We start from the raw sequence: 25,664 nt of genomic DNA, 5'->3' as shown, positions 1-25,664 counted from the left end.
CAATGACGTATAGGCCTAGTTAAGTCAGTGTTATCAACGCATCCCCCTCAAGTGGGGATCCCCCTGGATTAACATGTTGATGCACTGTTCTTGCTGACACAAATGAAGAGAAAAAATCCAGAATAAAACAAAATATGATGTCACAGACAACATTTTGAACATAAAATAGTTTAATTTTATGTCACATGTATATGAATTTTCACACAGCATGTACATGATACATGAACAGACACGGCTGATATATTTAACACATATTTAGCTGCTCCGCCTTGGCTTAAGTAATAAAAAAAATCAGGTGCTCCTTGGAGCAAGTTTAACAAACAGGCTATAAAACCCATTTGACTAAAAAAAGTCCATCCAGAAAATTCATCATTGGATCGATCATTCAGCTGCTCCCTTTTTGCCTTTCTTCTTCTTATCTCCCTTGGGCTTCGTTTTATCTTTCTTGGCAGGAGGTTGATTGACATTTTTTGGCTTCTTGGCAGCTGGCTGGTTGTCCACTTTGGGTTTCTTGGCAGGTGACTGACCTGCCGGCGCACCCTCACCTCCTTCTGGATGTTTCCTCTTCTTGTTCTTCTTCTTCCTGTTCTTTTTCTTCTTCTTGCCTGGCTCTCCCCCCTCGCCTCCTGCTTCCGCCACTGGCCCAGCAGAGGGCTTCTTGGTGGGTTGCGACGTGACAGCGTCTTTCCCCTCCACCACTGGGGGCTTCTTGCGGTTCTTCCTCTTCTTGCTCTCGGGAAGGAAGCCCTTCTTCTTCTTCCCCCCCTCAGTCTCGGGAGTCTGCTCAGCGTTTGGCTCCCCTTCCGCCTCCGCCTCCACCACCTCCACCTTAGCTTTTGGGGCCTTCTCAACTTTGGGTTTCCTAATGACAGACGGAGAAGAGAAGGGGAGCGAGGTAGAGAGACAGAGAGAGAGACAGAAAGACAGAGAGAAATATGAGACATACACATTCAAACAGCAGATCGTTGATGTGCATTGTTTCGTGCCAACAGGAGGGTGCCAAAACTCACCCTCCCAAGCGATAAATTCAGAGCATAAATATACCCCTTTTCCAGATAATTTGAGGTATGAAAACATTGCATCTTTTGTGTTACTTTGACCATTTGTAACTTTCTGCAAATAAATGCTTTAAATGACAATATTTTCATGCGAAATTCAGAGGAAATGTCAGTAGTTTATAGAACGAAAGAACAATGTTCATTTTACTGAAACACATGCCAGTAAAACAGGTAATTTCGAGGTGGTCTGTCAATTTTTGCCGCGGCTGTATAGTATAATAACATTATGCATATAATCCAGAGTGTGTATTAGATTTAAACTTACTGAATCCCAAAATGCTTCACCACACTCCAGTACATGTCCTCCATGTGCCCAGACTTGTGGAAATCATGCTTTTCACTCATGGACTGCAAAGCTGTTTTGATTGGCTCGAGGTCCACCTCAATTTTCTGCTCAAAACAAAAAATGAAACGAGCAAATTAATCAATTGTTTTCTCCCCTAAGAATATTTAACGGCCAAACACATTAGATCACATACTGTAAAAGCCATGGCAATACACACCTGATGACGAATATTCTTGACCAGGTACAGGCAGAGTTCCAGTGCTTTGATGATCTTCTCCTGAACTATTTTGTTTTTCACCTCCAGACCTTGTCCAAACGTCTACAAAAGAGGTAGAAAGTCAGAGAGATAGGTTTTGCAAAGCGGCAGAGAGATACGTTTACCAAAGCGGCAGAGAGATAAGTTATGCATTTACATATATTTTTATTTATAACATTTTTGTCAAGCATTTCCAAGTCAGATTAGTGTCTTTTCAATCCATACTATGGACTTAAAGGGACAGTTTGGTCAATTTCAACATGCCGTTGTATTGCTCACGCTACCCTTGACTTGTCAGTACCTGGTGATGCCACATTTTTCGGCTCAGCCCTTTCCGAGATATGAGCAATTCTAATGGGGGCAGCGTTTGTTTACATTTTTAAAAAATGAAACATAGGCCAACTCCAAATATTTTCCCAAAAGGTACTGCTGTTTGCTAGTTGTCTGCTGATGTTTTATAACCTTTTGGATGTTTTTGGGAATAAATAAAAATGTTTTTTTGAAATGTAAACAAAGAGCTGCCCCCATTACAATGACCAGGATCTCGGAAAAGGCTGAAGAAGAAGAACAAAAGAAACCTCAGGTACTGACAAGTCCAGGGTAGTGTGAGCATTACAACTGCATGTTGAAATTGACCAAACTGTCCCTTTAATATCCTTAATCACCGACACCAGACATTATGTTTTGAAAGATTGCAAGTTGGTTTGGAGATTTGGCCATGTTATTTTGAGAATGTCACCTCTGTTTCAAGAAATGAGACAAAGGGGAAAACTGTAAATGCCAGCGATTAAAATCTGAATGTGGAATCGATATCTCTAGTCATCAGACGTCACATTTTTGTCATGAATTTCAAAGTCTGATGATTGCCTCTTAAACAGATGCTAATAAACGATAGGATTTGAATGTGGAATCACACGGCATTCTGTTATGAAAACTGGCAAGTTGGTTTGGAAATTTGTTCATGTTATTTTGAGAATGTCATCCTATGTTTCAAGAAATAAGTCAAACTAATAAAGAAAAACTGTAAATCGATGCCATTAAACCGTAGAATCTCAATGAAGCGTTCATATGTCTAATCAACATGTTATGTAACAATATAATCTCAATGAGGCATTCATGCGTCTAATCAGCAGACCTCTGTCAGCTTGTCCACCGTCCTCTGACACAGCTCCTTCCAGCGTGCTCCTGCCAAAAGGGTCTGGATCTCTTTAGACTGCAGTCCTTTCAGCATTATGGCACAAGCCTGGCCCTGCGAGGGAACAAACATAATAAAATATTGTTCAAAAGAAGGATTGTGTGCAAAGAACAGATTTCTTAACCAGTCAGAGATGCATTTTGGAAACAGTAGATGAGCCCCCTGATCCAACACGCCACCTGCTTTAGAAGACTTATTTTTAGTCATAATTTAGTTAGTGTAGGTATTCTGAATGAGCCATTTTATTGCCCATCAATTGGTGTGCAGGGCAAAAAAAGGTGAATTCCAACTGAAGAAAGCAAATTGCCTGCAAAACAACTTTTCAACCCTGCTTTAAGCCAGTTGAGATAGCCTAGCAGCAGGGCTCTAAATTAACTTTTTCCACCACCAGCCAATTTGGCTAGTAGACATTTTTTCTTACCAGCCAAACAGAAGTTCAACTAGCCATTTTTTTAATCTTGCCAAAATACGCTATGCGTTAGGCTAGTTGTGTTTTTTTTTTTAATTATTATTATTATTAGGCTATGGTTATTTTATTCAAATTTCCACAACACATAAACACTACTGTATAGGCCTACATACTAGGTCTATAATAAGCATATTATATATACTTTTTTAACTTCTGCTTTATTTTTACCTCTGAAAACAATGAATCACCAGCCACACACACACAACAGACCTTTAAACCAAACACACAGCCAAACACTACAAAACCTCACACTCCAAGGAGGGAGAAGAGATGAGAGGAAAAGAAGAGGAGGAGAGGTCAACACACACACACACACGTTGTGCAATAATGGATATGATGTCGTTGTGGCCCTCTTGTGTGTTTATGTGGCCTACAGTATGAAAAGTGAAAGTGAAAGCCCATTGGGAAACTCCAAGTCCCATTGTCATTGTGACACAGCACTCCACAGCACACAAGTGAACACTGCACACTGCACACAACGAAACTGCATTTATGCCTCACCCGTGCAAGGGGGCAGCCCTCAGTGGCGCCCCATGGGGAGCAGTGCGGTGGGACGGTACCATGCTCAGGGTACCTCAGTCATGGAGGAGGATGGGGGAGAGCACTGGTTGATTACTCCCCCCACCAACCTGGCGGGTCGGGAGTCGAACCGGCAACCTCTGGGATGCAAGTCTGACACCCTAACCGCTCACCCATGACTGCTATAGGCACCATTATTTCCTCCAGGAGCTCTTCTCTACCATGCGCAACAAAATAACAAGCCTACGCAATGTTTAACCAAAAGCAAATAATATCACGGAAATGTTCGCTTCCTTTGTTACTTCCATAGCGTGCGTAGCGCACGTAGCCTAGCCTACTCGCACGGGCATAAGGTCTGCCCTTCTTTCCAATGGTGTGGGCTTTCCAACTTAGTTGCGCCAGGACTTAAAACATTTCAGAAGACAACCGACAGCTACGCTCACACTACTCTGACAGCCCGTTCTCCTCCTCTGCCCTTGGTCGCTATTTCGTTCCACAACACTCCTGTTATTGTAACTCTTTGGTCAGGTCCTCGCAGCTTAAACAGGCAGGCTGTTAGAGCAAGGTGTGTCGGTGTAGGCGAATGCTAATAGTAACAGTAGGCCTAATAGTGACATTAAAAGTGGTGGAGCCAAAGCGACAGGAGCAGGGGAGAGTTGACTGTCAAAATAGTGTGAGCGCACAAGAGCTCTGAAATGCTTTCTGTCCTGGCGCGCGCAACAGCAGGACGGAGTGGCTGCTGCTTCGGAAAGCTCAAGGTGGGGTGGAGTCATGACGGGAGTGTTTATGGGTAATGTAGGAAATCTCGCCGTATCGTTGTCATACAAGCAGCCGTTTACCGTTCACAATTTACTGTAGGCTACTCGGGCGCTACTAGCCAAATGGGCGGGTAGGTATTTTTTTCCACCGGCCAAAATTAATTTTCACCCGTGTTTGGCGGGTTGGCGTGTGTTAATTTAGAGCCCTGCCTAGCAGTTTTGCAAACAATTTGCTTAACTTGATTATAAACCAGAAACATCCATATCCAATTACAAAAAGAAAATCCCACATTTCCTTACATTACAAGACATCAATGTACTTTCATTTCTTACCTGCTGGTGCTCCCGGACTCCTGTTGTGATGTACTCCACCAGTGTGTCCAGTAGGTTGCTACTAAAAACCTGGAGCACATTCCAAAAAAAAAAAGAAGAGCAAAAAGTACAGCACATTAATTAACTTTATATCAGGAAACCTCATTAAGACTTCAACTACGAATCAAATTCCCATTTTACATTACTGCATGGTTCTGGCATCATTTGAGCAGGCTGGGCCCTGAGGAAAATATACGTTAACATCAGACCACCCAAATGACAAAAGCCTCTAAGCCAGTCTACCATTACACAATAGTTGCCAAATGGCAAGCATAGGCAGGCCGGAAAGGGGAAAATAACGATAAGCCTGGAATTACAAACCTTTTTCCAATTCTGATGCATGCACTAACAAATGTTGACCGGTAGACTACTGGTACAATCCCATGCCTGATTTCAAGTTCAATGCCAGAGATATTTCAGCAGTGTACTTTATTTTATTGCTTTATTTGTTTAGGGCATTTTAGCCTTTATTTAGTCTGGGCAGTTGAAGTTGGATACGGGAAATTAATGAGAGAGAGTGGGTAGGGCTGGGACTCAGACTCGAACCTGGGTCCACTCCACATGAGCATGGAAGTCCAGTCACTGTCGCAGCCTTGGCACGCTGCGCCACAGCACCCCCCCAGCAATATACTTTAAAGATAGGTGACGTGTGACGCTCCAAGATGGCACTATGGCGACTCAGTGTTGCTTGTGTGGCCACCACAGCACATTCCTGGCAACTGCATTTTCATACTGCTGTTATGGCTAATAACCTTCAACTTGAAACTTGAGATAGCTCACCGGCAGCCTGTTGAAGAGGTCGAGGAACATGGCCCCAGTGAGAGGGCTCTTTCTGTGGGTCATGAAGGACACCAGGGCCTCCTTGAAGAGAGGCGTCACCCGCTCCACATCCAGGTTGCCCATCGTCTTCACCTGGGACAACAAGACAAGATGGGATCACGGCTCAATGACATTCATATTCACATACAGACATTTGTACCGAGTTTCACGGTAAGATTCATCAAAAGTTTGAACAGATTTAGCGGAGATGACATCACACTGAAAACGTAGATACTTTTCCTCTTTATGATAATTTCATATGGTTGAAGTGGTTTTAGGAAGTTACAACTCTGTTTACGTGTAAAGGAAAGACAAAAACATATATCTTTTAAAGTATGCTTTTACAAAAATATCCCAGGGCGGCCCATTGTTGCGGGCTGTCAGTCTCTCACTGAGCCCATCTCGCAATATGTGGACTATCACATCAAACCACTCGTGAGCGCATTGCCCTCATACCTGAAGGACACAACGGACTTCCTGAATAATCTTCAAACAATAACCTTATGTGATTCTGATCTGTTGTGCACTGTTGATGTAACCAGTCTTTATACTAACATTCCTCATGACTTAGGTCTTGACGCTTTGGAACATTTTCTCAAGTCTAGAAACACCAGCCAGCCCCCGACCAAACTGTTGTGGGATCTTGCCCATATCATCCTCACCATGAACACTTTTCTGTTTGAGGACACGTTCTACCACCAGGTAAAGGGCACTGCTATGGGCTCTCCATTTGCTCCTAATTATGCTAACCTTTTTATGGGCAAGTTTGAGGAAGATTTTGTACACAATAACAATGATTTTAGTCCATATGTCAAATGCTGGTTTCGCTTTATTGATGATTGTTTCTTTGTGTTTAATGGCTCTGTTGAAATGTTGCAGGAATTCCATGGGTACCTCAATACCAGGCTTGACTCCATTAAATTCACCTTAGAATTTAATGCTGATAGCATTCCCTTTTTGGATGTGCAAGTTACTCGTCGTGGCTCAACTCTACATACGTCTGTGTATCGCAAGGCGATGGATAGAAATAGCCTCTTAACTCACAGTAGCCACCATCCGCCATCTATGAAAAAAAGTTTACCATATAGCCAATTCCTGCGTGTTCGCAGAATCTGCAGCACAGATGACGAATTCGAGACCCAGGCCAAAATAGTCTACGAGCGCTTCGTCAATAAAGGATATGACACTGGTAATTTAAATGCGTGTCTGGAGAAGGCGCGCAATTCAGCGCGCGGTGCCCTACCGGAGAAACGAGTGCGTAACCACGAAGAACCACGTCTGACTATGGTCAATACATTTTCACCCCTATCTAATGACATCAAACACGTAGTAAAGAAACACTGGCACATACTTTCTAGTGACCCAACGTGTGGACAATCTTTTGCGAGCCCCCCAAGATTTGCCTATAAAAGACAAAATAATCTGCGCGATTCACTAGTAAGAGCGGATACATACACTCCACCTCGGAATTGGCTACGTGACCTCCCCCCAGGGAATTTCCCCTGTCGAAATTGCGTGAACTGCAATGCCATGATTAAAGGCGACATTTTCTCCCACCCTCGCACGGGAAAAAAGTTTTCTGTGAAGGGAAGGATAACATGTCGCACGCCTTTTGTTGTTTACATGCTGAAATGCCCTTGCGGTCTTTGCTACATAGGCAAAACTAACCGTGAATTGAGATTGAGAATAATTGAACACAAGAGCAGCATAAGGCGCAAATGTGAAACATCCCCAGTAGCGCTGCATTTTAACGCTATGGGCCATGACATATGCTCTTTGAGATTCCAGGGCATAGAGCTGGTCAATCAACACAGAAGGGGGGTGACCGGGACCGCACTTTGCTACAGAGGGAGGCATTCTGGATCTTCACACTTCAGACGGTGCACCCTGGCGGCCTTAATGAGGATTTGGAATTGAATTGCTTTATTTGAGTCGGTTGTAATATAATGACACTTGTATGGAAAGGCTATTATTATTATTATATTTTATTTTCTGTCACGCATGGTGTGGTGTGTCTATTCATTCATTGTTTTTTCTTTATAATTCACATGTATATATTTTATTTTCCCACGGCTTACGTGGCAATTAGCTGACGTCATGACTGGTCTTTTTAAAAACCACCCTGCCTACATCCTCTGTAAAGACGCTGAAGAAGGCTTAGGCCGAAACGTCTGTCTGTCTGCCATGCTAACCCAGTATTAAAACTGCAAGAAACTGATCCGGGAGTGTGGCTTTTTTACTATACTTTTACAAAAATATACAAATACATGTGTAGAAGAGGACCATTACCTGGCTGTCATCGCCTTCCTGCTTCAAGTCCTGTGTAGGCACACCTCTAAGCACCTTCACCACGTATAGGGCAGCACTGACGACACACAACATAAAATAATTATATACAAACAGAAAATTAAATAATATGATCATCACACAATAAAATATGATCACACAACACAAAGTAATATCTAAATAACAAAGTATGATCACCAAATAACAAATATGACCACACAACACAAAATAATAATACAAATGAATAAAATATGATCACCCAATATACGTAGCCCACTGTAGACCTGTGTTTACATGGTCAATTGAATAACTCAATGAATTGAATAACCATTTCATCTTCACCTTTAGTAGTGGCGTGCAAATAAAACCCAATAAAATAATAGGATCGCACAACACAAAATAATTATTCTTAAAAATAAGGTTGTGACGCCCTGCTGTACTCACCTGAAGTAGTAGAGTGCAACAGAGGAGTCGGAGAGCTTCTGAGACCTGGTTATCAGCCGCTCCAGCAGGTCATGCAGCTCGGCGGTGCGGTCAGACACGTTCTTACAGTACTGCTTCCCCCTGCACAGCGTGTTCCTGTTCAACAGCATGGCCAAGTGTTAAGCTCCATTCACACACAGCGTTATTGGTTACTCGCTCTGTGAGGGAAGTCAAAAGCATGTTCATGTGTTCCAGCAAAGCGAGGTCTGGCCAGGCGAGGAGAGTACAAGCGATGCTATGATATGGACGAATTCCAAGATCAAAAAATATTTAACCTTCGAGCGATGCAAATAAATCAGTAGCCAATTGGAATGCAGAGTTCGGATTATTGACATATAAGTTCTTGCTTATGCAGTGGCAGTTAGACCCTCATTGAGCGAGTGGCGGACAAGCAAGTGACCTAGACGCGAGTAACAAGTAGCAACGTGTTTGAAGGTAGCTTCACAAATCCATCACCTGAAGATGTGTGCAGCTTTGCAGTGTCGGCCACTTTTCACATTACATTGCTTGTACATTACCTGAAGATGTCTGCAGCCCTGCGTAGGAAGTCGATCTCCTGCAGCTCCCTGTCTGAGCCCATGCTGCCCTCGATGACGGCCAGAAGGGGCTCGATCATGCCCAGCACCAGAGGGTTGGCCGACTGCTTATCCAGATACACCTCCACCAGGTCCAACACCTAAGGGAAAAGCAGATGGTCAATAATAGAAGGTCAAACAGAAGGTCAAACAATCTGGGAAAACACAACAGCAAGTCTGTGGCTGACTGCTTATCCCACCACACCTCCACCAGGTCTTAAACTTAAGGTATGGGCTGTGGCAAACAAAAATTCCACAAGGTCAAGATCGTCAAGAACATCCCAACAGATGAAATTGGGTGCAAAGCAGCTTCCATTATCCTTTTTTTTATTATTCTTTCAGTGACATTTTTCCAGATACATCCCTGAAGTTGAAAGAAAGTATTTTGACTTGAAGCTAATAGGATGAAAAATGTAATACTACATTTAAAAAAAATAAGTCCCACTAGACACAAAACTTGCTTACCAAGTAGTTTAACTAATTACTTACTAACTAAAGATTTACAGAAAATACTTCAACAGAATACTCTAAAAAGGTAGACATTTCTCCTGCTGCACCTACTTTGATCTTGAACTCCCTGATGAGGACCTTCTCCTTCCTCAGCTTGTCGCGCTCGTCCTTCTTGGCCTGCATGCGTTTCTTCTGCTCGGCGAACAGCGTGGCGATGCTGCCGTCCAGCTTCATCATGGCCGCGTCGTCCAGATCCTCATCCTCACTCTGGTCTCCTTCTGTGGCCTGTGGCCATGGGTAACAAGGAATGAAGAAGTCAACTAATAATGCACTCAAGCTTGAAAAAAAATGACACCATGTCCAACACAAATGAGCACCGATAATGGCTTGAGGCTTATACAAGTTTGTGTTTAACCATTTTTTTTAAACTCACACCAAAAATGTATCTATTCTTAAAGGCGAGCTTGCCTTTCCTTTATTAACTATACATAGGTTTCTCGTTTACAAACATTCCTGTCTGCGCGGGAAGCAGAGGGTCCAGTCACTTAAAAATTGCACTCGGGGGCGCTGTGGCGCAGCGCGCTAAGCCCCCCACATTTGGGCTTGCATGCCCACCCACGGGGACCCCGGTTCGAATCCGGCCGGGGTCATTTCCCGATCCTCCCCTGTCTCTCTGTCCCATTCGCTTCCTGTCACCATCTTCGACTGTCCTGTCAAATAGAGGCATAAAAGCCCATAAAAAAAATAAAAAAAATGCACTCACATGATTGGCTGCTTAGCATCTAACCCCTCCTCACAGAGCGAATGTTTGTACACGGGAAACCTACTTATACTTACAAGAGGTAATTGTACTCAACCCGCCAACCACTTTGAACACTTCTGCTTGATTACTGAAAGCTAACAATGCATTTTGCCCTTGCCTCAGATTCTGCACTCTCAAATTCCAAACAATAAAAAAATGTGGAAGCACCAACAAGACTTAGGTGCTTCATCAGGGTCCTGTACGTACCAAAGCCCCTTGGCCCTGCAGAACCTTCATCAGATCCAGTCGGAAGTTTGGATCAACCTCTTCGTCATCTTTAAGATCTTCTTCATCATCATCATCATCATCTGATGACTCAGACTCTTCTTCCTACACAAACGTTGAGACATTCGATCAATGAAAATATGTATATAGCACATTTATCAATACTCAGTGGTCATTCTGTGTGCTTGAGGAAAATAGAAGAAAAGAAAAATGAAGGAAAAAATTATATCTTTGCTTGTTCGATTGAAATTAGGATTCAACACTACTTCTATTCAGTCTCACACTTGGTATAATAATTTCCTTCAAACAAAAGGGTAGTTCCTCGCGCTTCTGCTTTATCATCGGACTCTGATGAAGATGGTCTAACCATCGAAACGTTAGTCATGTTGTGCACTTGAATAAAAACACAAAGAAATACATCTGTGCTGCTCCGGTGTTGTCCTTCAAGTAATAATTTCCTTGTTTTATTTCCTTGAAAATTGTCAGTTAGATAAAATAAAAGTGACTGTTAAGAAATAAGTTGTATGTGTGATGATTATCCAAACACTTACTGCTCCTTCCTCTTCTGCAACTTTCTGCTTTTTTGTGCTTGTTTCTCCTTCATCCTCCTCCTCCTCCTCCTCCTCTTCATCATCTGACTCGTTCTTTCGTTTCCTGGATTTGCCACTGTCTTTGTCATCAGTCACTTCAAGTGCACTGTCCTCTTTGCTTGGATCAAGGACCTAGAAACAGAAAAAAAGTACATCAGACATAGACCATGAACATAGAAATCATATCACGAAATACTAAAAAATGGTGTCTGCACAATTCTCTGCTCATCAAAATGGTAAAGGCAGACATTTCTCCGCTTCTGTGATTCTGTTAAGCATCAAACAAACATGGACATTCCTTTCTGGGTAACTTTATTGTTACAGGTAAAATTAAACCAAAAGCATGGGTTTTGCTCTGAACACCGCTTAGCATTCTTTAGTTGGGCATTAAGTAAGGGTTAACGTTCGGCGAGAAGGTCGCTACCGTGGAATAGCAGCACGACAGAGAGAATCTTTAGACCCCGACGCGGAGCGGAAGTGCTCTCTGTGCTCTCTGAAGTGCTGCTATTCCACAAAGCGACCGACTCGCCGAAAGTTAACCCGCTTATTATATGGATATACTTAAATGATTCCCACAAGGCGGGGACATCTCTTTAGGCCTAATTAATGTTAAGTCTATTATAGTTTTTAATGTCAAAAGATTGTTGCTGCGCAAAACAAAACAGTGCCGTTGTGGAACACCGCTAGGCAACAGCTAGGTAGCCAGGACAACAGGTGTTGTCTATCACAGCAGCTGATTAGAGTCTTGTTGAAAAGTCGCTTTAGCAGTGAAAAGTCTTGTTGCCATTGACAGCGGTCTGTTATAGACCAACCCGTCCGTTATCGAAAAATAACAGACGTGCGAACGTTGGGGAGCCCCGTTGAAATGAATGGAGCATTCGACCGATGACGTCACACCATATAATAATATGAGTTAATGGGAGGTCTGAAGATGTGGCAGGTTTGGACTATGCAGGATTACCACAGTATTTGTACTTTCAGTTGAGTAGTAGAGTAAAGTAGACTAGAGTAATAGACTTCATCGTGGACTAGAACAGTATAGTTACATCCAAGATGGCGGTGATGGCTCCCTGGTTGACGTGGCTGCAGATGCGCCCGAAGACGGTCTTGCAGACATTCCTGATGAGGCGACTGGGCTGGGAGAGGAGAGACAGCAGCACCTCCACAAGCACCTCCACCCAGTGCGGCTCCTCTTCCTCCTCAGCTAAAGGAAAAACAATATCATATGACATTACATTGCATTTAGCACCTCCACCAACACCTCAATGCAGTGCTGCTACTCTTCCTCCTCAGCTTAAGGAGAAATATTGTATTATGTTACATTTTATTAGAGATGCACCGGATCCTGGTTTTTAGGATCCTGCCGGATACCGGATCCACTGCTTAAGATCCTGCCGGATCCGGAACCAGATAACAGATCCTACGAAAGGGTTGAAACACATAGCCTACTCGCACACGTGGGCCCTGTTTATTACATTGGCTCAAACTATTTTTTAGACTCATTGGCTTACTGCCACACTGCCTGCACTGGCCACTTCCAAAGTTCTTTCACTCCATGCAGCAATTTTGGTTGTGAAAGACTGACTGAAAAACCTAGGCTAGAGATGCACCAGATCCTGATTTTTTAGGTCCACTGCTTAAGATCCTGCTGGATCCGGATCCTGTGAAAAACCCTATTATCCTGCCGGATCCGGAACCGGATCTTGGATCCTGTGCATCTCTACATTTTATGACAACATTACACTGAATTTAGCACCTCCACATGGACCTCCACCCCGTAGGGCGGCTCCGGCTCCTCCTCCTCCTCCTCCTCCGCTAAAGGAGAACCATATAACAATATGATATTTATTGAATTTAGGACCTCCACCTCCTCTTGTAAAGGAGCACCATTATATTACATCGGATTCTAATATTATCTATTACCATATTTCCTGTGCACTTTGTAGATGCTAGTGATGTTGGCTATGATTATTTCCTCGTTTGAGAGTCACTTTGGTTATAAATCGTTTGCCAAATGCAATGTAATGTAATGCAAAGATGTGCTCTTCTGGCAGACTCCCTACCCCTACTGCAACATATTCTCATTACCGACGTAGATGCGCTGGGTCTAACTTAGACGCGCATAGAATCTTCAGGTGGAAGGTGGGAGTTTACACTCGATTGAACACGGCTATTAGCCAATCAGAATCAAGAACCGGACTGCACAGTGTTAGACTGTAATGTAATCTATTGTATTTAGCACCTCCACCCAGTGGGGCTCCAGCTCCTCCTCCTGGGAGGAATAAGAAGACCCGGCATAACTCCATGATCTACTCACCATCCGCTTTCTTCTTCTTCTTCGTTTTCTTGGCGTTCACTTTCTCCATGCAGCTCTGGATGTCCTGAATCAGATCCACACTCTCCTCTTGGGACTACACACACACACACACACACACACACACACAAACACACAGTTCATTCACAACTGCCGCCATTGTACTGAAGGGCACACTAGAACAGGGCTAATTTAGTGCCACAACAGACTACTTAGTTTGTGAAATGTTCCTCACTAGCAAAGGGAATCCATTCATGACCCTGAAGAGGCTGATTATAGCTGTTGGTGTATGTCTTGTTTACGCGGCTAGCTCGTTAGCGAAGGGCGTGCTTCCATTACCTTGAAGAGTTGGATTCCGACGAGTAGGAAGAGGAGCTGGAAGGCGGAGGTCTCTGGAGTGGCGGCCTTCTTAGCCTTCTTCTGCAGAGCCTCCACTGACTTCATCATGCTGCAGAGGGGGACCAGGAACAGTGTTATTGGGAATTAATTACACACACACACACACACACACACACACACACACACACACACACACACACACACACACACACACACACACACACACACACACACACACACACACACACACACACACACACACACACACACACACACACACACACATGTTCATTGCAGTACATCAATAAACAATTACTAATTAATGTATGGGCATTAGCTGTGGTGGTACCACCTTACATTTAAGCCCCCCCAAAAGAAACCTCAATACCCCATAAACACTATTATATAAAATAATGCAAAATGATCTAAACCAGGTACCTTGCCCAGGAACTCTTCTGCTCTTCGCTAAAGGCCTTTGCTTTCTGGACGAATTTAGTCTGGGTGAGGAGCACGTCAGCATATTGGACCAGGCAGTAGAGCCAGCTGCTGCCGTCAGCAGTCACCCCAGACAAGTGCTTCTTAGGGGCGGCCTCCTCGCCACCTGCCTCCCCCTGCACCGGGAGGTGGTTCAGGTGCTGGAGCAACCTGTAGGACAAGGGAAGAACAGTGAGCAAGACTCCACTGGTTTATGTCTAATGGAAACTGCCATCTTGGTATGGAGTTCCCATATTATTCACACTGTTGGCAAAGCTGTTGTTTTCCTGCCACCTACAGGATAATCTGTGCATCGCCTTGTTGCCACTTGACATTGATTCTAGCAGCGTGACCAAACACCTTCCAGTAAAGTACTTTTCCTGGATCCATGTGACATCGGGTGAACGCCCTTTCAGGAGACCTTTGGAGACTTGAGGTTGGAGTAACCTTAACGCTGTAGATGGCTCAAGTTTGGTCTCCTAAAGGGGCATTGTCTTTCTGTGGTGTTTGGTGACTGCTTGCAAAAGATGTGCGCTACGAGACCAAAATTGAGAACACTCCTTTGCATTGGGTAGGTGGGGTTTGGGATATCTTACTCTAGTAGAAGATGTTTGACATGACCCTCTGAACAAACATGGCGGCGACTACTATGAGCCACTCCTTCCAATAGACTGGAGTAGCCAATGTGACATCTAGTGTTTTATAGCTACGATTTCTTTTATACTTCTGTTAGTACAACCCTGTCTAAAATCAACTTGGCTTCATCACATTCAAAGCCGTTGTGAAACAAGTATATCCTGAATATAGATTGTTTGTTCTCATGACATTCCATTCTACATTCTATTCTTCCCTGACACACAACTCATACTCACACACACACACACACACACACAGGTACACAGACACACACACAGAGGCACACCGCACTTTCTACCTGCACTAAACACACACACACACACACACACACACACACACACACACACACACACACACACACACACACACACACACACACACACACACACACACACACACACACACACACACACACACACACACACACACACACACACACACACACACACACTGCTGCTGGTGTATTTAATAAACCTTTTTTAATTATTTATTTTCTTCAAATGCTACTATTACTATGTCAGAACGCTATAAAAGGACTTTTAGAAAAAGCACAACAAAATACCTCCTCTTAATGTATGTTCTCTACAAGTCTTCTGTTGTCCAGTCTTGCACTTTAAATGTCTGTATGAGCAATGTCTACGTCCATACTGTCTTATGTCCATGTATGAGTACTGTCTATGTCTATACTGTCTATGTCCTTACCTAGATTAGTCTATGTCTGCATGGGAGAGCAAGAAACGCAATTTCAAATTCTTTGTATGACCAGTGCATGTAAAGAAATTGACAATAAACTTGACTTGACTTGACTTGACTTGATTCTAAAATTCCATATAATTTGGCAACTGTCCTCAACTTAAAAGAATGTTACAAAGACGCACTAAAAGTGCATTCTGGTGCATTTTAACTGCTGGCATTTTAGCATCAATACATCTGAACTTGTTTGATGGTGAACTTGCAACCTCCTCACAAACACAGAATGTATTCGGTATGAGACATGGGCATTACGTGTATCTAAATATAGCTGGATTTGAATACTATTGTGTAGAAAAAAAGAGAAAGTCTTACACAAAGAAAGAGGAGACGAGAACTGCTCGAGTCTTTTCGTCTAAAACGCCGGACGGCTTATTCTCTGTCTCTGGTATGTCTGGAGTTGATTTCTTGGCAGTGAAGAAAGCATGGAAGAAAATAAACCTGAAATAAAAAAATAAATGTTGGGGATTTCGGTCACAAAACAGCTGTAAACAAACAACCAAATTACACAATCAAACTCTTTTCATTTCGAGCAGAGGCATATTCAATCAAATCCTTTGATGAGGAGGAAAATCTTTTACAAAGTTTTAAATGAAGGACCACACAGACACAGACACACACACACACACACGACAGAAGTACTTTAAAACTCAACGCTGTGGCCTTTCTGAACCCAACCCTGGGTGGTCTGCTGTTATGGTGATTAAGGATGACTTGACAAGTTGTGTTTGGATTCCAACCCCAGACAAATAACAAATAATCTATTTCATCTTGCAGGTTCTACTGTAGTCTAGTTTTGTAACTTTCAGTGGACATTGTGCATCACAAAGTCATCAGTGATTTTATAGAAGCATGTTCAAAAACGGATTTCCGATTAATCAGGGCAAATCACATGTATGGAAAACTGTCTTTACATCACATGTATGTAAACTGTATGAAAACTGTGCCACAGTGGTACACAAGTATTTGATCCCTGATGATTCTGTTTGTATGCCCGCCAATAAAGACATGGTCAATCAATAATTTCAATGGTAGTTGTATTCCTGCATTATATCAAAAAGAAAATCTGGAAAATAACTATTTGATCCCCAGGCAACCATTAAGTTAATTCTATTTGAAACACACTGGCTTGGTGTGAGGGTATAAAAGTCACCTGGCGATATCCATGACCAAATCCTCATCCTTCTTCACCTGCTGGTTCACCACTATGGAAGTGAGCCGAGGAAGAATCCACTTACGCAGACGCAACACTGACTCAAGGCTCCTGCAGAAAAAAAAATGTAAAAAAGTCAAGTTTGGACATCAAGCAAAACAATGTGATGACAATACATACTTCCATACAACATTTCACTGCAGGTAAGGGCTGAATGTTACAACTTCTCATTGACTGGACAAGGCAAAAACCAGGAAATAAGGAAAAGTACAAAATCACCCACAAGTAATGCACAACCTTGAAAAAGCAAATCGTAAAACTATTGAATAAATGGCAGTAATAAGAAACAATGATCTGTAGTCATGTGCCAGATCATCATCAGTTTTCCATGACAAATATTGGTTTGATTTACAGCCTAGTATGGTCACTTACTTGCCCTCGATCTTCTGGATCTCCTTCTGCCTGCGTGTGGTGAAATCCAGGCAGTCGTCAAGCTGTGGCTTCAGGAACATGCCCTTCAACCAGCTGACGTAGCCCTCCACCGCTAGAGGCACCAAACCCTCCACCACCTTACAAAAATGATTTACAAATATATTAATATAACATTTAAAACCACCAAAATAGGCAGTCGTCGAGTTGCAGCTGTGTCTGCTGATCTCTGGGTATCCCATGGTGAGTGAGCTGGATGAGGCCCACCATGACTGCCAACATTCAACCCATTTTAGCCTAAGCCTTTTTGGGGAAAATCTTTAATATCTCAGCCTCCAAAACACATAACAATATGGAATGAGTTGCATTTAAATGCTAGGACCCTGATTTTGCATTAATTTGCTGATATTTCATTCAGCTCTAACATATCCAATTCTTTTATTTTAAAAAACCCTCTAATCTCAAGAGCCTGAATGCAGCGTATGTCAGTCCAGGCAAAATGAGTTAATAAAACACTGTAGCCATTTTGGCTATTTTGTCAAAAGCTCCATTCATGGTCCAATATGTCACCTGTAGATTCATTCAATCGAAACATTAAACTAAACTTATATGACAATCCTATCTCAGCACATTTGCTTATGAGGCACATGGGGCCAGATTGACATCACTGACTGTATTTATTTGACATGTCTGCTGTGTACCTTCCAGGCGGAGGGCATGACTGGGGACCCCTGGTTGGTGATCTGGGTGAACCCCACCATGACAGCCAGCTGCTTGTCGGCGTCCGTACAGCCCTGCACAAACTGCTTCACATAGGCCTCGATCTCTGGGGCGATCTTGAAGCGCTCTGGTTGCTGAGGGAACATAAGAATACAAGGATATGGATGGATGGACAGAAAGAAAAACAAGGTCCCTATTGATTTTCAAAACTAAGAGGCTTTTATTAAATACTGGCTACTTGCCAAGGTATTTCAACCTTCCGCCTTCATCAGGACAAATGTAGAATTATGCAAGTGTGTTGCCGGTACCAAATCAATCCTTGTTCATAAATATTCATAGCTATAAAGTATCACACAGTGACACCAAAATGGCTGATCGTTTTGACTGTGGTCTGGTTTGACTGAGGCGACCTACCCGAGCCAGCATCACGTGTTCCCCATACAGCCGCATCACATCACTGGACAGGACCTGCTGGATCTGAGGCACGGAGAGATGGGGCAGGGCACTCCCCATCAGCCGAAAGCACATGTAGCTGTGGACACATTGCAAAGCCAAACATCAAGGCAAGAAATAATGAAGTATGTTTTTCCATCACACTAAAGGTTGGAATCATCTTTAACATGAACAAGAGATAGTAGATAGATTGTTTATTAGAAAGAGATGGCCCGCTAGTGTGGTCATAGCCCCTGGAGGGCAGCAAAGAGGAATTCAGAATTCAGAATGCCTTTGGCTTTTTTTGTAACATACTAGGTAAGAGTACAACGACTCGGTAGAAATTAATAGGTATTGCAGCGATGCTTCTAATTGAAATTGTGGTGCCTATGGTCAATTTTTTTTCTTTTCATTAAAATTTACTAAGTAATAAACTAGTATTCACTAGTATGGGCAAAGTTCAAGTAAGTTTTGCAGCTAAAATGTCCATTTCTGGAAATTCAAAATGGCAGACCATGGAGAAGATCCCCCTTTTCATGTATGAAAAGTGCATTTTTCTCAGTCATATTGAATACTTCGAATTTGATGGTGGTGGTAAGTATTTGTTAAAAGGGTAACATTTGTGAATGGGCATCATGGATTCTGGAAATGAACTACTACAAATATTACAAGGTGCACCTTTAAGTAAACCATTAAAGCAACACTATAGTATTTCATCTTTGCATACACTACACAGGTTGGAAGGAGTGGAATTGTGTTTACTTCAAAAGACGGGTAGACACAAAAGACAAAAGACATAGCACGCTACTGAAATTATAACCCCTGGAGAGCAAAAAAGCAAAAGTGAGATATAACCGTCAACTGAGTCTACTCAAATGTGCAACAAGTCAGCAGTAGTGCTTATTGGGAAGACCTCGGCTGGTCACGTTACTTTAGTACAACACATAAATTGGGCTTACTGTGAAGGCCCAGGCTGGTGACATATTCCTATTGTGCGGTGATGGGCAAAATGGAGACATTAGTTACAATCTAGGGCCACATTTTCCAAATGACCTGGTTTTACCACTCCAATTCAACCAGGTGATCATTCAACCACCCACTCACATGACTGAATTGGGCAAAGCCAAGCCATTTGTAATATGTGTAACTAGCTTATAAATAATGAATCATTTTGCCCATCACTGCTATAGCAGGCCTCATTGGCAGTGCTTACTGTGAAGGGCCAGGCTGGTCGTTCATCAGCCCGCCAACGATGACATCATTCCAGAAGAGGTCAAAGGTGTCCTCCCTCAGGGACAACTCTAACAGGTCCATGGCTACAGGAGGCAGAAAACTCTCCTTCTTCACCGAACGAGCTGCTGTCCTCAGAACATCCACCAACCTGTAAGGACAACAATGTCAGAATACAAGTGGTGCAGAGCACTAAAGCTGCATGCAGAAGACCAGATACAACCTACGTGACCCAGATAGCTGAGGTCATTGAAGAAGTTTCACCATGAATTTGCCTTATTGGCTCTGGGCGTGACATTGACATGTTTGATTTAGCTAATAACATAACGGCTCTGGCTTGACAGCATGGGGCATTCGGAAATATGAACATTCCAACAATCAAATCGAGATCTTCACTGGTCGCTGGTGTCCAATAAGCCCTGAAGTCTTGATGTCCACGTCCAAGTACTTTTAAATCGTATTTCAGAGTGCCTCGTACCCTCTCTCTTGACCTCACAATAACTTGTCAATGCTGACACTCACTGGGGGACGTTTTCCTTGGTGACGACAGCGGCGCTGCCCAGCAGCTTCTTGACTTTCTTGGGCTTGAGGACGTCGGGGAACTTCTGCATCGCCACCAGGAGGAGCTCCAGGTGCTCGGGGGTGCTGAGAGCCGACGTCAGGTCACTCTGCAGAGCACCCAGCAGCGTCTCCTCAAACACCTCTGGAGACGTCTGTGGAGACCAGAGAGAGAGAAACACAGTTAGAGACAAAAATACCTCCTCAAACACCTCTGAGGAGAGAGAGAGAGAGAGAGAGAGAGAGAGAGAGAGAGAGAGAGAGAGAGAGAGAGAGAGAGAGAGAGGGGGAGAGAGAGGGGGAGAGAGAGGGAGAAACAGAGATGGTATTCAAGGGTACTGAGGATGATAGAGAGAGGGAGGTGATGGGGTGAGGGACACAAAGATGGAAGGAAATGACTATAATTTATGCAATTTAAAATCCTGGTTAAAGAAAGTTAATTTAGAAAGTAGATTTTTTTTTTAATCAATACATTTACATGGAGCCACAAGCATACATAACACAGACATGCTCGTCATATCCGCTCTATTAACCATGATCTCAAGGGCGGCGCCATTGCTACCCCACCCTTTCCGGGTCTTTAGCAAGACCGATAAGACCGAAGCCAGCGTCAGATCGCTGGTCTGAGTCAGCTTACTGATCACTTATGCCGCGATCACACCGCCGGCGTTGAAAGAGATAAAACGCTGCTGACTCCTGCCTGGACAGCACTGGTTAGGGGCAAACGATTCAACCTGAAGCGTTCGGCCAGGAATCTCGACCAACTGAAACTCATGTTTAGAAAAATGTGAACATTCCATTGGCTGCCGCCTGCTGCCGCCAAGCTCATTACATATTTTTAGATGAAGTTCAACTTCTGCCGCCCTCGGCTTTTGACGCTTTTCACGCCCTCGGCTCTAGAAACGCTCCCGACGCGTTTGCCTCGTTCGCCGCCTGCTCTCCCATACAAAGTCCCATACAAAATCTTTCCACGCGTTCAACGCCCGCAGTGTGACCGCACGGTTAGCTTCAGCTCCAGCAGCAGCATAAAGTTACAGCTCATGCCTTGCTCTTCACTCATTCAAAACGCAGCACTGCAGTGTCTGCATGGGATAGTTACAATTGCTTTGCTCCCAGATAACATTTATGTGCAGTAAAATTTCTCTATACATGCTGGCAGTGATCTAATATACACTTGTGTCTGTCTGTGTTCTATACAATGATCACGTTAGCTTACGTGGCTTAATATCTCAAGGATTGAAATGGTAATGTGGAGGAACTTTTTTGAATTAAATCATTCATTGTGGTGCATTTGTACACTCATCCGTGATGGCCAGAAGATTTGTAGATCCCCAGGGTCTTTATATAAGTAAAAATGTTCACATTAGAAGCCTCGCAATCGGCCACCATATTTATTTTCGCTGCCTTGAAAATTGCCTGACCCAATAGTAGACCGGGTATCCTTCGGCAGCAGAAAACTTTGAAATTGGGTGTGGTTTGGGTGCGGTAATACCAAAGAGGTTGGATATATAATAAGAGGAATCGAAACACGCCCACTCAATGCAAAAGTGTGTGCTCAAAATTTGGTCTCCTAAGGGGGCGTTGTCCCTCCTTCTTCTTCTCTTTTCGTGGTGTTTGCACAAGACGTGCGCTACCGCCATCTACAGCGCTAAGGGGACTCCATTAATTCTCAACTTCAAGACTCCGAAGGTCTCATAATCGAAGGTCTACTAAAGGGGCGTTCACCCGACGTAAATTGGATTACTGAAAAGAACCCGCCTGCTTTATCTCACTCTCATATACGATTCTCTGGTAATACGGTGGCTACTGTAGTAAGAGGATGGTAGACAACACAGCCAATCTACCTTAGTCATAATAGAAGTGATATACTACATCTATTAGATCAAAGTAAAAAGCCCTCCACCAGGGCATCAAGGAATGCCTCCAAATATAAAAGATTCCTTTGAAAACTTCCCCATCCCAGATGCCGACCCAGAACATCATAAAAATGTACCCAAGCTTCTCAGAAAACATCACTGAAAACCCATTCATATCTCATTTTGTTTCAGAACCATAAGCTTATGTGTTCATTTAGATCAGTTTCTAAGTAGTAAAAAAGACAGACAAACAGGCCAATGCTGGCTTGCAAAATGACAACTTGTTCCTTCTCTTTTATTATTTGACCTCCCAGTGCAACACTAGCCGACATATCTTCCAGTGAATACTTGCCAAACTTCTTGGCAGGAGCAAATAAATACCTCAGACCCTGTCCAGTGGAAACCGCACAACAGTTAAGAATTTTGTCTTGATGGAGAGGCATTGTCTTATATGCACCATATCTCGCACAAAATATTAATCTGAAGACTTTTGATCAAGAGTTATTGATTTGAAAGAATCTATAAAAGGGTAAAAAACCATTTATAAAAGTCTTGATGTTCACTGCCACTGTAAATATAATGCAAGGTCATACCTCACCTGAACTTGAACTAACCTGAACTTGAAAAAGGTATGAATGACCATATCGTTGTGATCAATACAATTGCAAGTGTAATGGAGGGTGTGTGCTAAGGGGTTAAGGCCATACCTCAGAGAGGAGGTCCACCATGGTTTTGCGGGGCAGGTCTCGTAGGTGCTCGGAGAACTGGGAGATGCGCTGCAGCAGGCGGACACACTGCAGGAGGATCTGGGGCTCCTGTGGAGGACATGGGGGTTGAAGAGATGCGGTTAAAACAACACAACATTACGCCATACATGAGTCAGGTACAGACACTTGGATAAAACAGGATCAGAAGCTACTAGGTAGGACAGGAGGGTGATGAAGAGACGGGTTAGCACACATCAGTACACAAACAGTATTTGGGTTGAGTAGAGATGCTTTGATTAAGCAAAATCAGAAGCTAATGTGGAGGATAAAGCATTATACATGACCTACATACGACACATTATATGCATAGTAGAGTAGAGTATCATTTATTGATCATTCATTTATCATTGAGTATAATGTATTGACTGTGTCCAATAGCATACATAAATACAGAATACACAGGACATTACACATATCATTACACATATATTAACCATACAGCTGACTCTTGCATACATTCAGCCAAAGGTAGCTCTCTCTGTGTCACTCACACACACACACTCACACGCACACACACACACACACACACACACACACACACACACACACACACACACAGTTGGTGAAAAAACAGGGTCAAGTGTCCATTGAAAAGAGATGGGGAATCACAAGTTGCACACTATGTGTGGCCTCGCCTCACCTCTAAACACACACACACACACACACACACACACACACACACACACACACACACACACACACACACACACACACACACACACACGTTAGAAAACCATCCATGAAAGCCTGCACACTTACCTTTGACAGGCGTGTAGACTGTGAGATGGCAAGCACCCCGAAGAAGTTCCCAAAGGCAACATTTCTGATTTGTTTCTGTTGGAATGTGTTGCAATCACACAAAGCAGAATGAAGAACAACAATAACATCTACAGGATTTTACAGGTAACGCAGAACACTGAATAATATTAACATTGTCCGTTATTATGTACTCACCTTCTGCAGTCCTTCTAGACTGTTTTTCTGTTTAATCTGGTCAAGAATCGTCTGTAGCTGGATGTCTTCAAAGACACTCAAAAGCTACAAGGAGAGAGAGACCGTTGTTCAAATCATCAAGCCACCATGTCATCCCCTTCATACACCAACCGTATGACTAAACACCTGTCTAGACAGTGCAAGGCAGGGGTATTCTATTAAAAGTCACAGAGGGACAGTTTTTTCAAATTCCCTGCAGTGAAGGGGTCTAACATAGAATCAATCTGCATAATTGTGAGCAGTTAGTAGAATTGTGAATCCGAGGTTAGAGTGCGAAACAAGCAGATAGCTTTCCATACAGGACAGATATTCGCTTCTCTATTTCTTAGTAGCCTTAGGGTGGTCTATTTATGACACGGTGTTAGATAATATGTCATAGAGAATGAGATATCCCCAACCTGCAGTGCTAGTGATCGTAAATTATGCACACTGTTAGGCACACTATTTATTTTTCATTTTGTTAGACCTTATGGGGGGACCTTATGGTGGGACCTTATGGGGGGCGGGCAGAACCTTGCCATCCAAGGGTCCAAGGGCCGCATCTGGCCCCAGGGCCTCCATTGAATAGCCCTAGTGTATGGAATATTGTAAGTTACGCGAAAAGTTTGTAATGTTATAACTGTAGAAGCCGCTACCACGTTGCTTCTTCAGACGCTACTAGAAGAGTAGCCCTTATCATCCGATGCAACATTATGACATTAGTTCAACAACTTACCTGCGCCAACGCCAAGCTGTACCCAGTGCGTGCATCTTCTCGCGTGTGGGAGAGGCCGTCCACCAACCTCTTCAGTGTGTACTGCAACTCATCTGCCTGGTAATAGACATTCGGAAACAGTTGACATGTCATGTGGAAGTCTTGCTGTTGACACTTGAAAGCCAAGGCGAGCGTAACATTGTTATTCGCAAATCACAAAGGAGTTTTGCTAACCCACGTGTTTAAAGTGCCTTGACTGACGGATGTTGTGCTGCTAACCACTAGCTAGTCAACCTCTTGCTTAACGATCCAATAATACGAGGAGACAACACTGAATAGTTCTAGATGCAATAACCCACACTCTCCACTGCATAACATCACTCAGATAGAAATGCGATAATAAACGCTTGGTGACACAAACAACATTATGTGAAGTTAGGCAGAGCTAATGTTAGCACGTACCTTGTCAGTTTTCTTCAGGTATTCAATCAGACCTTCAATGGCTTTCAGTCTAATGTCTCGCTCAGGTTTGGCTATGTCCCAGAAGAAGTCAAGGAATTCTCTGTTTTGTTTAAGAACTCCCTTAGCATCAGTAATTTTGGGGTGAACTGGTTCGTTCTCAACCCCCTCCATGTCTTCGTGCACGATGACCACCATGCTGTTCGTGGACGAAAACGTGCGTGGCGCGCATGCGCTGTACAGGTCAAAAATAAAAAATAAAAACTACAGTTCCGGGACGTTGTCAAATGCAGGAGGAAGTTGATGCATAAGATGCTAAATCAATGTTTATCAATCAATCAGTCGGACTCGGCCGCAAATCCCTGTGCACGATGAGTCGATGAGCCATGAAGACTAATTTTTAATATTTGTAGGCCTATATATCTGTTAATTTATAAATCTTTTATAGCCTACCAATACTGTTCTCCTTTCTGGCCTAAAATTGTGCAAGACAACACATCACATTTTAAAGCCAAGCAAAGTTATTGTTTGGAATAAAATATGTGCTAATTTAAAATTACACATAAATTTGCATTTAAAGAAATATCCGAAGACCATCCTCTAAAATATAGTGCCTAGGGAGGCTATTAGGCCTACTGTATACAGCGCTCCACATGAGTAAGATGACCATAACCAAGGCACTACTGACTGCTAAATCAGGTTTAATTATTCAACTTT

At 43.1% G+C, this 25,664-nt stretch overlaps 1 protein-coding gene across 1 annotated transcript; it reads right to left on the bottom strand.

Moving 5' to 3' along the window:
• Positions 1-158: 158 nt before the first annotated feature.
• On the bottom strand, positions 159-25,168 carry mybbp1a (MYB binding protein (P160) 1a). The gene is made up of 28 exons (XM_063195664.1): positions 24,951-25,168; positions 24,510-24,605; positions 23,756-23,839; positions 23,561-23,635; positions 22,742-22,849; positions 20,143-20,333; positions 19,604-19,771; positions 18,373-18,490; positions 17,940-18,092; positions 17,242-17,378; positions 16,810-16,920; positions 15,972-16,097; positions 14,235-14,441; positions 13,797-13,905; positions 13,461-13,554; positions 12,190-12,347; positions 11,105-11,275; positions 10,536-10,658; positions 9,638-9,811; positions 9,020-9,177; positions 8,463-8,597; positions 8,022-8,097; positions 5,694-5,825; positions 4,875-4,943; positions 2,736-2,849; positions 1,562-1,663; positions 1,324-1,448; positions 159-862 (listed from the first exon to the last, which is right to left on the bottom strand). The coding sequence occupies exons 1-28, from the start codon at positions 25,143-25,145 to the stop codon at positions 382-384; spliced, it is 3,990 nt and encodes a 1,329-aa protein (XP_063051734.1). The 5' UTR covers positions 25,146-25,168; the 3' UTR covers positions 159-381.
• Positions 25,169-25,664: the final 496 nt, after the last annotated feature.

This window comes from Engraulis encrasicolus, chromosome 3, assembly GCF_034702125.1.
Source record: "Engraulis encrasicolus isolate BLACKSEA-1 chromosome 3, IST_EnEncr_1.0, whole genome shotgun sequence".
NCBI lineage: Eukaryota > Metazoa > Chordata > Actinopteri > Clupeiformes > Engraulidae > Engraulis > Engraulis encrasicolus.
Note: the sequence above shows the minus strand (reverse complement) of the source record. Positions and strands in the feature narration are given on the sequence as shown.

Excerpts from the sequence above, each read along its gene's own strand:
- mybbp1a (XM_063195664.1), bottom strand. The coding sequence starts at position 25,145 with ATGGTGGTCATCGTGCACGAAGACATGGAGGGGGTTGAGAACGAACCA. Across the intron at positions 18,491-19,603 it reads GACCAGCCTGGCCCTTCACA|CTACATGTGCTTTCGGCTGA; the intron begins GTAAGCACTGCC and ends ATGTGTCCACAG. Across the intron at positions 5,826-8,021 it reads AGGAAGGCGATGACAGCCAG|GTGAAGACGATGGGCAACCT; the intron begins GTAATGGTCCTC and ends TTGTTGTCCCAG.